Genomic DNA, 15418 nt, shown 5'->3' with positions numbered 1-15418 from the left:
AGTTGATAAAAATATCTTAAAAAAGTAACATACTAACATTCATCATGAGACGCTACAACACATTACTGCTCGATATATTAGAGTGATACATAAAAATGAATGATTTTTTTATAGCCACTACATCTATCATTCTTTTACGCTTCAGTACATGACTCAACGGGAGAAAAGTTGCTTACACGTTTTCCAATTGTGTCCCTTTCCCCGCGTTTTCTTTCGGACAAAATACTGCTGCGGCCGACTGCAGCTCCAGTTTCAGCCCCCTAACTATAGGTTCGGATCACGACGCCCCCGCCAATTCTTCCACCCTCCCTGACCAAATTATTCTAAGAATTCACAGCGTCTTTTTCTTCAAACAATGAGTTGCTCAACTCTTTTTTCTCTCAAAACTCCACTCTTTCCCTCCGCCGCCGTCAACCGCCTTATCAATCTCCGGCACACCAGTTATTCTGTGACGACGGCATCCCTCAACTTGGACGTGCATTCCAATCCGAAACCATTACTTAATGAGAACCCAAAGAAGAGTTTAGAAGTTATCGCCGACGAGAAGAAATTTGTGGTGGGCACCTATGCGAGGGTGCCGGTGGTGTTGGCCAGTGGAAAGGGCTGTAAAGTGTACGATGTTGATGGGCAAGAATATCTGGACTTGACTTCTGGTGTTGCCGTCAATGCCCTCGGCCATGGGGACCCCGATTGGGTGCGGGCAGTTACAGAACAAGCTAATGTACTCACGCATGTCAGCAATACATACTACTCCGTTCCACAGGTACAAAGCTCTTCTTTTTCCTAATTTTTGTTTTGGGTTGGGAAACCTGATTACGGGTTGTATTTTTTTTTTTACTTTTTAGAGGATTAAATTTTGAAGGATTTTGTTTTTTATTTCTTGAACTTTATGCTAATTTCCAATAATTTTTTGTGGAATACTTGTATCCAAGATCAATAGGAGATAAAGTAAGTATTAAATTGACTTTTCTCCCCCAAATTTTTACGTGCGCGCTGATAATTTGTCTTGAAAAAGTGAAATGATATAGTTTGTGTTGTCAAATTAGCAGAGAAAAAATGATTAATGTCTGTTTCTGCAGGTGGAGCTTGCGAAACGTCTGGTTGCTTGCTCTTTTGCTGATAGTGTGTTTTTTTCCAACTCTGGAACCGAGGCAAATGAAGCAGCTATTAAGTTTTCCCGGAAGTATCAAAGATATTCACAACCAGATGAGACGTATCCACCTACGGAGTTCATTGCTTTCACAAATTGCTTCCATGGTAGAACCATGGGTGCTCTTGCATTGACATACAAAGAGAATTACAGATCACCTTTTGAGCCCATTATGCCTGGAGTTACATTCTTAGAATACGGTAATATTCAAGCAGCTACTGAAATGATACAGAGTGGGAAAATTGCTGCTGTGTTTGTTGAACCCATTCAAGGAGAAGGGGGTATATACAGTGCAACAAAGGAGTTCTTACAATCCCTGCGCAAGGCCTGTGATAATACTGGTTCTCTTCTTATTTTTGATGAGGTAATCTACTAATTCGGAAAATATTATTACTCTTTGTGGATTTTAACATGTATATAACATTTTACATGAAGAGAAAGGCTTCTGATATGCATAGAGAACGAAACAGGTGTCTCTATACGAAGAAGTTGAAATTATTGAAAACAGTTGATCGAATGAGTAGATAGTAGTACCTACCAAGCAAAGGTTTCTGAAGAATAAAGATGCTGGGCTGCTTCTTTTTCGGCTCCACCCCTACCCCATTAAATCTTGAAGAAGGCAAGCCCCAAGATCCAAATTTTAGTTCAGAAACCAACATAATGAAACACCTTGGTCAAAATCAAGAGAATTTTCATTTGTCAGGTGTAGTAGATTAAAAAGGGGACACCTAGATGTGTTATCTACAAATCCATATAATGAAACACCTTGGTTAAAATCAAGAGAATTTTCATTTGTCAGGTGTAGTGGATTAAAAAGGGGACACCTAGATGTGTTATCTACAAATCCATATCTTTCTCTTGAAAGAAAACAAATGATAAAATCCACATGAGGAGTAGAGACAAGTTTCCTCTGGATGTTAGTCCCCTTTTTTGTGGAGATTAAAATCAGATTTTTAGCAGGTTCTGATAAAAGTTGAGAAAAATGTGATTGAAAAGTTGTAGCTCCCATTAAATATGTGATTAAAATTTATTGTTGACGTTGACTTAAACTAAAATCTAGATTTTAATTCGTACTAGGGGCTTATTCTTTAATGATGGGTAAGAAATTGCATTTGGATTGCTTTATGACTACAATGATAAAACATCTAAATTAAGCATTAACTTTGAGGATATCTGTCTGTTTGCATGGAGAAATATATTATCAACCAGGTAATTACAGACTTCAGTATCTGATTATGAGAATGCTTTTGGTAATTGTAACGAGAATTTTGGAGCTCAAAAGTGACGCTTTTTTATTCAAAAGTGGCATGCTTCCTTCTATTCATAATAGCATCTCTGGTTATCGTGTATGGTTTTGTGATAGACAGTCATCCTTAAAAGGCTGTGTGAAGATCATTAGAATTTGATCGCATTTTTTTCAGCCCCATGAGGTTATGTATAAATGGTTGTATATATGTATATTAAACAATCAGAACATTCAGGTTTATACATTGTGTTTTTTCTTTTCAAATCGATACAGCATGCATTGGGTACTGCAGATGAAATACCTGGTGAGAGAATTGATGATGTGCATATTTTGGGTCCATTTCATTGCTAAACTATTTTTATTACGATTATTTTGTTGTTGGGCTATCTTCTGGCAGAAGATTCTCCATTTTCCTTTAAGATGATGCATTTGGTTCTATTGTATGAAACTTGTGCAGGAATTAGATTACGAAAAATATAACATGGCCAAATCAGTGATCATAACGTGTCATTGCCATTGATTTAAGCATCCATAAGGACTCATTTTGCAGCGCTTCTACTTCTTGTAGAAGAGCTTTATGTCGCCTCTAAAAGCACTTTTAGCCTCACAAAACACTTCAAGAAAATTATTGAAACATGTACAAAAACAGCTTTTTCGACTTTTGGCTTTTCAAAAACCTTGCCAAACAGGCCCTAAATTTTGCTTGATTATATTCCTATGTTCAAATTTTGGCATATGTTTGATCATAGTTTCCTGAACTGGCCTTGTTTATGCCTCTATCCATAGGTACAATGTGGCTTAGGCCGAAGTGGTTATCTTTGGGCCCATGAAGCTTGTGGAGTATACCCGGATATAATGACTCTCGCAAAGCCTCTAGCCGGAGGTCTACCCATTGGTGCTGTGCTGGTAACCGAAAAGGTTGCTCGTGCAATAAACTTTGGAGATCATGGTAGCACTTTCGCAGGTAGCCCTCTCATTTGTAGTGCTGCAATTGCTGTGTTGGATAAAATATCTAGCCCAGCCCTTTTAGCCGGCATCTCAGAGAAAGGTCGGTATTTTAAAGAACTGTTAGTTAAGAAGTTGGTAGGAAATCCACACATGAGAGAAGTACGAGGTTCAGGACTTATTATTGGCGTAGAACTTGATATATCTGCCGCCCCATTGGTTGATGCATGCCAACGATCAGGTCTTCTTATATTGACTGCAGGAAAAGGAAATGTAGTTAGAATTGTGCCACCACTTATCATATCGATACAGGAAATTGATCGGGCCGTTGAGATCTTGATTGATTGTATGCCTGTCCTTGACGATCAGGTTAGCACAAATTAAATGTAAAATTCAAGGATTCTTGATCCTTTCCACATCTGAATCGAGGCTCCTTCAGCTTCTAAAGTGATTATTTTCAATAAAATTAATGAACCATTTTCCCTGCTTATCATCGTTTTTGTAGGTTCTTGAATGACAATATTAAATAGTATTTTCCGTCTGGTAATAGCTAACTCAATGAACTTGTTGACAAGTAAATTCTTTGCCATAATTTGAGATGGTAAAGGATGATTCGATAGGTAAGTTGACTGTGTTTAAAACAGTCCAATCATATAATGTTATGTGATATTATGTCAAAGAATCTAACACTATAACATGATTGGACAACCTTTTCTATGCTTGAGAAGCCAAAAAATTCTCGTAATTAATCTAGAATATAACTTTTTTTTATCCTTATGACGAAATGTAGAAGAATGTTCGGCTTTCATTTGGCCAAATGTATAAATTATTCGTAAAGGGGAATAATAACGAGTCAAATGAAATGTAGAATAATAAATTACGAATAACCATAATGTCTAAATAAAATTATATTTAACTTTGACTAAATTTATAAATAGCTTATAAATTGACAGTACTAAGTGCATGGCTACATCAGTACATCAAAAGAAAATGCCAAATTCGCACCACTGCCTTGTTGAGAAAAGCCAGACTGCCAGGGAAAAATTTCACAAGGTTGCTATAGGTTACTCACAAACAGGTGGGTTCCATGATTTTTTGGATATTTTTTAATAAAGTGGAGCCCACCTGTTTGTGAGAACCTGTCAAATTTTCCCTTGGTAATGTAGCATTTCTCATTTTTTGCTACTTATTAATCACAAGTTCTTCCAAAAATAAATAAATAAATAATAAATAAAAATTCACAATATATTTTATTTTGATTTTAATTTTTTCATGTGTAATATTTTATCTTTATTTTGATTTTTCCGGTAAGAAAAAAAAAATTATGGCTCACTATTTCACTCTTTCCACTACTTTTCTCTTGTTTGCATTGTCATTTCCCTTTATTTTGAAAGAAGTAAGAAGTGTATGAAAAATTGTGAAATGAAACATGAAAACTTAATAAATGTAGAGCGAATTTGACTATATATATAATATTGCCTAGTTTCATATGTATTTAGTGCATTCTACACTCATTTGGGGTTTCTTTCATTCGATCAGTGGATCATAAATGAGCGTAGCTTTACTAACCTCGTCCCGAACATACGTATTTAGTGCATTTACACTCCTTTGGGGGTTTCATGGGTCGGATGTAACCATTTATGGTCACATATCAATTCAAAGATCAAGTTAATTAAACGGTTGTTAATATTAGTCTGTCATAAGAACTTATCATTTATCAAAGGTAAGTTATTGTAGGAAACCATCCATTTTTATGATGGATGAAAGTTAAATTTAAGTGGTTTTTTTATATAAAGATGTCAAAGGGTCTCTAGGCAAACCTGTATAAAATTTCTTCCACAATTGTCTCTATCGAGTTGGGAGTTTTGTGTTTTATTTTTACCAAGTAAAGGGGTTATAAAGTGAAAATTGGCTAGAAGGCTTATTGGTAGCAATATTTTAAAAACTGGCCGGCCATTGACCTAGTGAAGTTAAAGGGTTAAGGGTTAAACGGTTGAACCGAAATCACCCTGGAAATTAAAATAATAAAATAATTAATATATATAAGTTTAAAAATATAATTAAAATTATCTATTAATATTTTAATTCTAAAATCTATTAGTTAATCAATACAACTTATGATACAATTTAAATTATAAATAAATAGACCAAAAAATACTTTCAAGGGAAAAATTCATATATCAAGTGTATTATTTACACCAATTCAAAAATTAGGTAAATAGTTTGAAAATTCAAAATTCAGGTATATATTTGATTAATTAAATATAATAAAATCACAGATATAGAATTAATGATCACAGGTACACAGTTATAAGTCACATATCATCAAATTAATTAGTCACAGACTATTTCGAGGTCACAAATCAGAAATTTTATAGGTCACATATTATTTTGAAGCTACAAATCAGAAATTTTGTAGGTCACAATTTATTTTGAAATCACAAATCAAAAATTTATAAGTCACAAATTATTTCGAGATCAAATTAATTAGTCATAGATTATCAAATTTTTAGGTTACAATTAAACAATTGGTCACAGATAACTAAATGATTGATCACATACGTCAAATAGTGGTCACGTACCACCATCACTAACATTATCGCATCGCAACTGCCATCATGGCCACCTTCACCTTGTTATTGTTGTCGCCACCACAACAGCACCATTTCCGAACCACCACCACAATTTCCAAACAAATTCACCACGACAGCCTTAATCCACAACAAGCACCACCATCTCCAAACCACCAAAAAAATCATCCCAAAACTACTGCTTGTTATCTGTCTTCCACTGGTCAAATCGAGTCACTTTGACACCACCGACCACACTAACATTGAAACTAGGTCGAGCAACATCGCTGTGGTGGAGATTGGTGTCGTGTCAAGCAACGATGGATAGAGATCGCAATTGTTTCGCGGTGCTGGCAGCGGCATTGATAGTTCACTGCGCGTGATGAGGTTGCTGGGTCAACAAACCACCATTCGCCTGTGCACCATTACCGCCCATCGTTCTCACCAAACCGCACTGCTACCTAGATTCACCGCACCAGCTCATCACTATCGCTCTCTATCGTTCTCATACACCCGACTGGAATCAATCTCGTGCACAGCGTCGACTCCAAAAAGTCGCGACATTGTCGTCACGTAGCCGCATCAATGTACTACCGCCATCGTCGCCACCACCATCATCCTCCACACCGCTACCACCAGTTATTCTCACCATATCACACCACACCTCACGCCTGCCTAGATCCACCACACCAGACTCACCACTATCGCGTTGCTGCCGTTCTCATACCTGACTAGAGTCAACCTAGCCACAAGGTCAGCCGAGCAAAGTTGTGGTGTTGTTTGCTGATAAGTGCATTTTATGCACTTATTCGGACTACATAATTAGGTTTTTATGTTGTCAAATTATTAATTTTTACCTAACTTGTGTTAATTTTCTTTTGTTTTTAGTTATGGACCCGTTTTGAAGCAATTGGAAAAGAAAATAATCAATTGGCTATTACATTGAGTTTGTGGACAAAATCTCGCGGAAGAAAAGATGGAGGATCAAAATTGAGGAGAAAATGAAGATAATGACTAACTTGCATTACACGAAAGAATTGAGTACACAAAACTTATTGGACTTGGGCTCCTAATTTGTATACAGAACAAGGGAAAACTGTAATATATATATATATATATATACAAACATAAACCTACAGAAAAAGGGGGAGATATACACCCACAAAAAGGGGGCCGAGGAGAGACGGCTGAATTGATAAAGTTGGCAGCAGCTGCTGGGAATAAATTGTTGGGTTGCAAACTGCCGGAAACATCTCACGCATAGGAAAGAGAAAAGGTGGCTGGAATTAAATATATATACACACAATTGGTGGCTGTTTGCTGGAATTTTCTCACGCACGGGAAGAACAAACAATTGGCTGTTTTGTTGGAGTAAGAAGATATATATATTAAATACATGCTGCCAACAACAGAAACACGGAATCAAGGCGAGAAAACGGCTGGAATTGAGCTGATGAATTGGTGTGCTGTTTTGTTGAATTAAAAAGGGTGCTGAAGAGGATAATATATCATAGATGCACAGGCAAAAAGACAGCAGTTTGCAGACATAATTGGGCTGAAATTTTAATACGTATATTAATCACGTTTCGTCGATTTTTGGTGATATTTTTTACCCTTTCTTTGTTTAAATTCAATATTATGATCGGCTAAATTATTTTGTGTTAGGATTTGCGATGAACCTTATATTATGAACCTTTAATATTGAATTTTATTTATTTTGACGTTAAAATACGTTTTTAATTATTGAATGATTGACATGAATTTTATTTTCTTTACAATTATAGGCGCAATATTTGTTTGAGATTTGTGGCTTGTTTTACTCTCGAGAGATGAAAAATAAGTTAGACATTATGTTAATTGTCGTAAAGTCCGATAGGGAATAGAAATATACCTCTATGCTTTACATGATCTTTAAGTATTCATAAATCTTTAATGCATTTTTATATGTTCGCATCCGTCATATAAATATAATCGAATCGCATGTGAAAATAGGTTTAATTCTACTCGAGAGATTGTTAAACAAATTAGGAATATTGGTCTTCATAATTGAATCGTGTTGTCAATTCTATAAAATTCGGATTACAGGGGATTGATATAAGGGGATTCGGGATCCTAGTACGCATTTCGTTATCATATTTTTATAAAATTTGCATTTAGTTATAATCACGCATTTAATTTAGTTAATTTATACTTTATATTTATAAGTAGGTTATTAAATTATAATTTAGTTAGCGAAAATATCAAAAATTTCTATTATTACGGTTAAGGAGTAGATAATTTAAATTTAAACTAGTACAGTATCTGTGGGACGATACTTGGACTCAAAAGGTCCACTTTATTATTTGAACGCGACCCGTGCACTTGCGGTGTAGGATTTTAGCGAACATTGCATTTAGAATCGGGAGGGGGGAGAGAGAGAGAGAGGTTTGAAAATAGAATTGGGATGAATTGGTTGAGGTTGATTAGTTATAATATACCTAATTTATGATTAATTAAAGTTTGTACCTGAATTTTGAAAGGCAATCTTTAAATGCCGGCTATTGTGTAATTTCCACTACTTTCAAATGCATAGAGAGCACATATCTAAAATCTAAGCCCTATCATTTTCATCTTATTCTATGGTTGCCCCATTTCCTTTAATCGTTTGGTACAATTTGGTGAAGAGCCATCTTCTTCCATATTTTCAATGGTAGCTGCTCTTTTCTCATGCATACAAATTCTTTTGTGTGCGCGCGCGTGTGTGTATATATAGTGCCTTTTTCCTTTGCTACTTTCATTTGTGTATATATATATATATATATATATATATTATAAATGTTTGGATTTTGGATATTTGGAATAAAATGGAGTATGAAGGTGAATTCATCATAAAGACGGTGGGACTCCGATGATGGATATGGAAGCTTTGTTATCTACTTCACCTTCTTTTTTTCTTTTTTTGAAACAAAAATCAACTGTTAAACCGACATCCAGTTCACGATTTCTGTTTGAATCTGATAGTTTACCGAATTTTTCGATGATTTCTTTTCATCCAATTTTTACCCTATAACCGAACCGAATATTCGTCATCATATTATCGATTTTTCCGATCGGACAGACCAATTTGGTCCGATTTTCAAAACGTCGGCTGGTAGTATGAGTAGGGGGTGGAGCCCAATGAAGATATGCCGGCACTGAACTTTTGGGCCCAACCCCAAAGGCCCAAATATTTTTTTTATTGTTAACTGTAAAGCCCAGTAGTGAGTAGCCCATTAGCCCAATAACTCATACACCCATGACCCATTTCTAAACGGCTAAACCCATTCCCCAATTCAATTATTCAATTTTTCGTTCAAATTCTCTCCTGCTCCCGTCACCGACTCACCGTGTGCCGCCTGACCTTCCTCCACTCCGCCGCCGGTCACTTCTTTTTCTGAAGTCTCAAACTCCGTGACTCTGTAATTCATCTGTGTTGCTGTGTCGTGCCGTGCGTCCCTGTTTGTTCAACCGTGAGGTGCCAGGCTCTGATTGGTAATTGGTAAAGGTGAAGCTCTGATTTCCATCCCAATTCCCACGATCCATTTTGAAGCATTTTTTTGTTGTTGTTTTGATTTGTGTAAATTGTAATAATATTTGTTTTTTTTTTCTTTTTCTTTTTTGTTTTTGTTTTTAACGTATGAAATTAGTAGCTCTTCAATTGCTCGAACTCGAAGCGGCACCGCCACTGCCTATACTGTGAGTTGCTTACTCTCTTAGTCTCTGTCACTGGAATTTTGAAATAGTATATATTGCCTTGTGAATGAAATTGTGAATTTGTGAATTGATGATAGTTTTGCCCTGTGAAATGCGAATGACATTATCGAATGGGAGGTTGATGGTCGAATAATTGTTTGGTTATTATGATGATACCATGCTGGTAGCTTTTAATTTGTTGAAATGGTAAAAAGTGAGAAGCATAGTTCTACTTTTCTTCTTCAGCAATGGACATTAAATGCTGTAAACTAGGACGCTGGTGCTTGATTCAAAATAGATTAAGTCAGATGTATTAAATCAAACATTTACTTTGCCTATGATTTCAAGGTCTTGGTAGCTCTTCAAGCGGCTTTGACAGTAACTGGTAATGTAGCAACGTTCATTTCTGCATTGTGAATCTGTGAATTGATGATAGTGTTGTCCTGTGAAATGCGAATTGGTTAAATTATGTTGTTTTTAGTATTGTCGTAATATTTTTTTATTTTTTTATCTCATTAAATCCATGACCAAAACCTTGACGTTGGGCGTTGAAAAAAGTTTGCTCGCACTGAACTAATATCTTGACTCCGCCCTTATCGTAAATTTTCAATTACACCTTGAATAACATGGTTGGAAGTACTTGTTTAATTGTTTTACATAGAAGTCATCATTAACGATGCCTGTTTTACAGGTCGAGCACGGAATTAACCATACTCAACGTTTATGGAAGGTTGCCGGTTACTTTTCGAAGTAGATATATTTTCGGCATTTTGATTGTCGTTGATGTCCAGGAAAGACTGAAGTCTCCAGTAAACAAGAAATGTGGCAACGCAGATTAATTTCAATAAGAATCAGGGTTTTTATACAATTTCATGTTGATTAGTCTAGCTTCCATTCGAATTTTCCTTGGTTTTTGATCAATAACGAGAATTGGAGAATTAAAATGAATTAATCAATCGAGTCAGATTCCTAATGCATGTCTAGATTAGATGTTGGAATATAGTGGTGTTAATGAAACTGGATTATCACATACCGTATACGTAGTTTAGATACCGATTTTGAATATACCATATATGCAATATATCGTATATGCAGCTTACTGTATTTGCAGGCAGTTTATCGTATATGTTGCCCACTGTATATACTTTTAACCGTATTTGTACATATTTTCTTTACCCTTTTGATATATACTGTACCGATTTTGCTCTTATACATACCAAAATTACAGAATTTTTTTCAGATTTTTGTTTTTTAAAATAAATATAAATAGTTCGATAACATGATAAAATTGCAAATTATATGAATCACACGAATAAACGCTAAATAATTAAATCTGCAAGAATAAATTGCAAAGGTGTAATCGCAAAATAAATAAATAACGGATTAATTCTCAACCTGATGCCTGTGCAGACACAATTTCCTTAAAATAGATTCGCCCCCTCACTGTAAGTGTTTGAGGTCTAATCCGAGCGTCTGTTTTTCAGGATACAACGGTAAAATTCGTAGAATCTGAGCACCACAGATACTACTTCGGCTAACTGACTAGTATCTGAACAATATCACCACAATGACGACGTTTAACAGAAATCGAGATGCAAACAGAAAAAAATTGCAAAATGTTTTTCTCATATTTTCGTGTGCGTTTATGTATGTATTGGAACTGCTGGAAAAATGACATTTTAAATAAGTTTAAATTTGCCTATTGATTCCATAGCAATAAACACTGGAGTTGCTGTAATTTCTGGGAGTTTTGGCAGTTTTAGGAAGCTCAAATGTCAGTTGGAGAAAGCAAAAAATTGTAAAACATGGACACTCCAAACAGGACAATTTTTGCTCCGTTCGGTCTGACATTCATGTACACGGGTTGCGTCCGCACACAAGTTCAAGGTCCGAAGGCAATTTCGATTCGTGATTTGCACCTAATCGCGCGCACATGGAGAAAGCATATATACTACACATGATTACACCCTTCCAATGTGCAGCCATATTTAAAGTGGTTCTTACTTTCATATTTTTCCTATGTGGGACAAACAAATTTTTCCCACATAAACCATCTTCCAATGGTCATCTTTGAGCTTCAATTTTTCATTCATCCATTTATCAATTTTGACAAGTAAATATATGGTTTTGATGTTCTCACGGAGGAGAAGATGAATCAACTTTGATCTTCCAAATTGGACCAACGGATCCCACCAAAAATCTTGCCAAAAATGAGCCATTTACTCATTTTTTCCAACATTAGAAAACTAGTTTTAATTGAATCAAGCTCGTTCATGACTCTCGCGGGACTACACTATTGAAACATGCTTCAACAAAAAAAAAAAAAAAAAAAGATAAAAATCCACCTTACCTACAATGAGTGGATTTTTCACGAAATCAAACATTTTCAATGTGTATTTTATTGATATTACAATTATATATAAATAGAAAAATGATCTAATGAGCACCAATAATTATTTTATCCTAAGTACCGATGATATGTCATATTAATTCGTTGGTGGATAAATTTTATGAGTTTCAACATTTGAATTGAATTTGTTATCCACCAATGAATTAATATGACACATCATCGGTGCTCATTAGATCATTTCTCTATATATTAAACATAAACTTTATTCATATCGGATTTTAATTTCTTACAATCACCGGACCTTTGTCAATAAACAAAATATAAATCACTTTCTAAAGCAAATCAAAACTTGTTTCCAAAGGAAGACATTTTACCACGTAATCTTGTCTCTCTTATCATCAGATTTTTTTAATATGATTTTAAGAAACAAAAAGATCGTTCCATGTGCATGCATGCAATCATGCTTGAATCAACATGCGTTACCCTTACCCATTTGGATAACATCCTATCAAAGACAAATGACTAACATGGTTCCACTACACACACAAAATAATGAAATTGTTGCACATGCACAAGCATGGAATGAAATGTTAGATTTTTATTTATTTTTTAATTGGAGAAAAACATAACCCAGGTTGACTCTACATCTTGTCAGGATAGAAGCGATTTTATAAAATTATTTTTAGTTCGTGCTTAGCCCTTGTTTGAGCCTCATTACATTAAATTCTATTACATTTCATTTTTCTCTCTCCTATTTTCAACCACACAATCTTCCATAAAATAATATTACACATAAATCGAAAACTTTTCATTCTTTCTCAACCACTCATTTTTCAGAAAAACACTATTCCCCCCATTAAATTTTCTACGTAATGGGGATCAAACAGGGGCTTAGTATAACGTAGTAGTACGACAGTGTAATGTGCTACATTAGAAATAGACATTATTTAGAAAAATTGTTCTTCAAAATGAAGTTGACTGGTACTCCATCAAGCTGATGTTGGCGAGAAAAAATAGATCTGCTGAGTTAGTATTGTTTAAACTCTCTCTTTCTCTCTCTCTACATATATATATATATATATATATATATATGTTCTCTTTCACGTTTTTAGTCCTTGTTTGGTCAATCTAAAATACTGATTAAAATTAAGTCAACCTCAATAATTAAATTTTAATCACACATTTCATAGGTTCAGACATATTTCACCAACTTTTATCAAAATATATTAAAAATCTAATTTTATCTAAACCAATGAGAGGCATGACAAAATTGTCTTTAATAGGCAGTTGAAATTTCGTCATATGCGTGCTCTAAATTTTGCGATTTTGGCGTAGCTTTTGTCCCTGAATGGGTTTTGATTGTAATGAAAACATATGTTGGATTGTCCCATTAAAAACAAAATGCCAGTCAAAAGATAATCACTTTTTAGGAAATTCATGACAAAAAGGGTAGATATTTGTTCAGCTGTCATCAAATGTTGTAAAAGGTAGTAAGAAAACTATGAGAATGTTCCTCCAGAAATCAACATCCATTATTCAGCCCAATTTTCTCAATTCCCTGTTCACACATGTTGCAGCTAGCAAGCATCTTCACGGGACTATAGCTTATTTTTCTTCTTAAATCATATTCCGAGTGGTCAGTTCAACATACCAAACATGATTATAGCACGGGAAACATGGACAAAAGTTCGACCGAAAGCAAATGAAAATGAGACTAAATTCAATTGTTTAATTTTCCATAACAGAACAAAGCTCAATTGAGCCATAATAAAGCAACTCCTCAATCATCTGCTCTATATGATCATCCTCAAGTGCCTTCAATTCTTGTCCACTCCCCATCGGAACATTCTCTTTATAAATACAATCTTCCCTTTTAGTACACGAAGATTGTTCTGCCGCATTTTTCTGCTTTATAGGTTGTTTCTTGGCCATTTTGAGTGATGCCATGTGACATTTTTGTAGTTTTGCCATTAATGTAGACGAAAGAACCTTGGCCGATGATGTCTGAGGCTCGTTGGGGTTGTACGGAAAGTTTGTTCGTGCTCTAGGCCCGCACATGATCCTTGCAGCCTCGTCATATGCTCTTGCTGCATCCTCTGCTGTCTCGAATGTCCCCAGCCATATTCTAGTCTTCCTATAAACAAACAAATGTTAGGGATAACCTTAATGGAACCGTCTCAATATTAACGTATGTCCACTTGTCGTTACAAATTTTTCAGTATATTGTTCCTCATACCTCTCCGTGAAAAACGACCCTTAGATCTCTTTATATAACGTAACATAGGGAACAAAGGTGACCTAACACAGAATATACTAGTACTCGATCCTTGAAATATCGTTTCAGTCACGATTTTCACTAGCATAAGCTAAAAAGAAATGTTTACAACATCAATGCACTGATTTAGACAACTATATGTAGATTGAAAGCATAATTTGGGAAGAGAGAATTTACAATAACGGATGGCGAATTTCGGACACCCACGATCCCCAGTGGCGTTGGCGGACGCCCCGGTATCGTTGCTGCGGTCTAGCCATGGCGGAAGAGGCAGAGCAGAAGGTTTAGGAAGCAAAAGATGGAAAGTGTTTGTGATATGTGTCTGTGAGAGAGGAGTGGCAACAGAGAAGTGGGGATTTGAGTTGAAAGTGTTGAACGGTTTTTGTAAGCACTCTTTGCGGCCTTCAGCTCTGGCCCCACATGACCTTCTATTCCTCAGTTTCTTTCCTTTCCAATGAAAGTGAAAAATATTAGAAAAATGTAAAATGATAATGCAGGGTTATCTACGTTGAATTAAATTTAAATAAATAAATGTCACTTTTGTGGTAATTTGAACTTTTACGTAAACTAATTCAAAATGAAATCAAAACATGTATGCTAAGGTATTTAGATAAAGTCTCGTCATCATTCATCTATAAAATTGTATACGTTGTAAGTATTATGCCCTAGGTCCAATCGACTTTGGACATAAATACTTTTATATATAATTAATGCAATTAAATGGCAGATCTATTATTTAATTAATAGACAATTAAATAAATAATAGAGTCCGTAGATTCAAATATTTGTAATTTATTAATCACAAGGAGTTGTGATTGTGAGATACAAATTACATCTGATTGAATCTTAAATCATCCGTGGTCGTAAGTAATAACGAGATACGGATATCGTTATTACGGATAGACCATCACGTGTGGCATTTCTTACTTGTGAAGTAAGTAGCTGATCTCACAAGTTAAAGTGTGGTGACACTTAAATGAACACGTGGATGTTTGTTATAGAACAAAACATTGGAGACCCGTCGAGAGATTCCACATGGATAACTATCTGAGTGTCGGTGGTTAATCTCTAACGTTCGGTAGTGAAATTGGTCCTTTGACTTGAGGTCGTCATGGTACCTTATATGAGGACAGTCATACTTTGGCGGTGTTGGATGTTGCTCTGAAAAAGG

The 15418-nt window shown here is 35.3% G+C and overlaps 2 protein-coding genes and 1 long non-coding RNA gene across 3 annotated transcripts; 2 read left to right on the top strand and 1 right to left on the bottom strand.

Moving 5' to 3' along the window:
- Nucleotides 1-146: 146 nt before the first annotated feature.
- LOC111365302 (acetylornithine aminotransferase, mitochondrial-like) lies at nucleotides 147-3831 on the top strand. Its single transcript, XM_022985745.1, has 3 exons — nucleotides 147-763; nucleotides 1080-1514; nucleotides 3183-3831. The coding sequence occupies exons 1-3, from the start codon at nucleotides 356-358 to the stop codon at nucleotides 3723-3725; spliced, it is 1386 nt and encodes a 461-aa protein (XP_022841513.1). The 5' UTR covers nucleotides 147-355; the 3' UTR covers nucleotides 3726-3831.
- A 5368-nt stretch (nucleotides 3832-9199) lies between these two features.
- On the top strand, nucleotides 9200-10746 carry LOC111365301. The gene is made up of 3 exons (XR_002697401.1): nucleotides 9200-9434; nucleotides 9580-9625; nucleotides 10314-10746. It is a non-coding gene; the product is annotated as an uncharacterized LOC111365301 (long non-coding RNA).
- A 2744-nt stretch (nucleotides 10747-13490) lies between these two features.
- On the bottom strand, nucleotides 13491-14581 carry LOC111365833 (ethylene-responsive transcription factor ERF003-like). Its single transcript, XM_022986348.1, has 2 exons — nucleotides 14425-14581; nucleotides 13491-14106 (listed from the first exon to the last, which is right to left on the bottom strand). Exons 1-2 carry the CDS (start codon nucleotides 14505-14507, stop codon nucleotides 13701-13703), a joined length of 489 nt encoding a protein of 162 aa, XP_022842116.1. The 5' UTR covers nucleotides 14508-14581; the 3' UTR covers nucleotides 13491-13700.
- Nucleotides 14582-15418: the final 837 nt, after the last annotated feature.

Source organism: Olea europaea, chromosome 17, assembly GCF_002742605.1.
Source record: "Olea europaea var. sylvestris chromosome 17, O_europaea_v1, whole genome shotgun sequence".
NCBI lineage: Eukaryota > Viridiplantae > Streptophyta > Magnoliopsida > Lamiales > Oleaceae > Olea > Olea europaea.
Note: the sequence above shows the minus strand (reverse complement) of the source record. Positions and strands in the feature narration are given on the sequence as shown.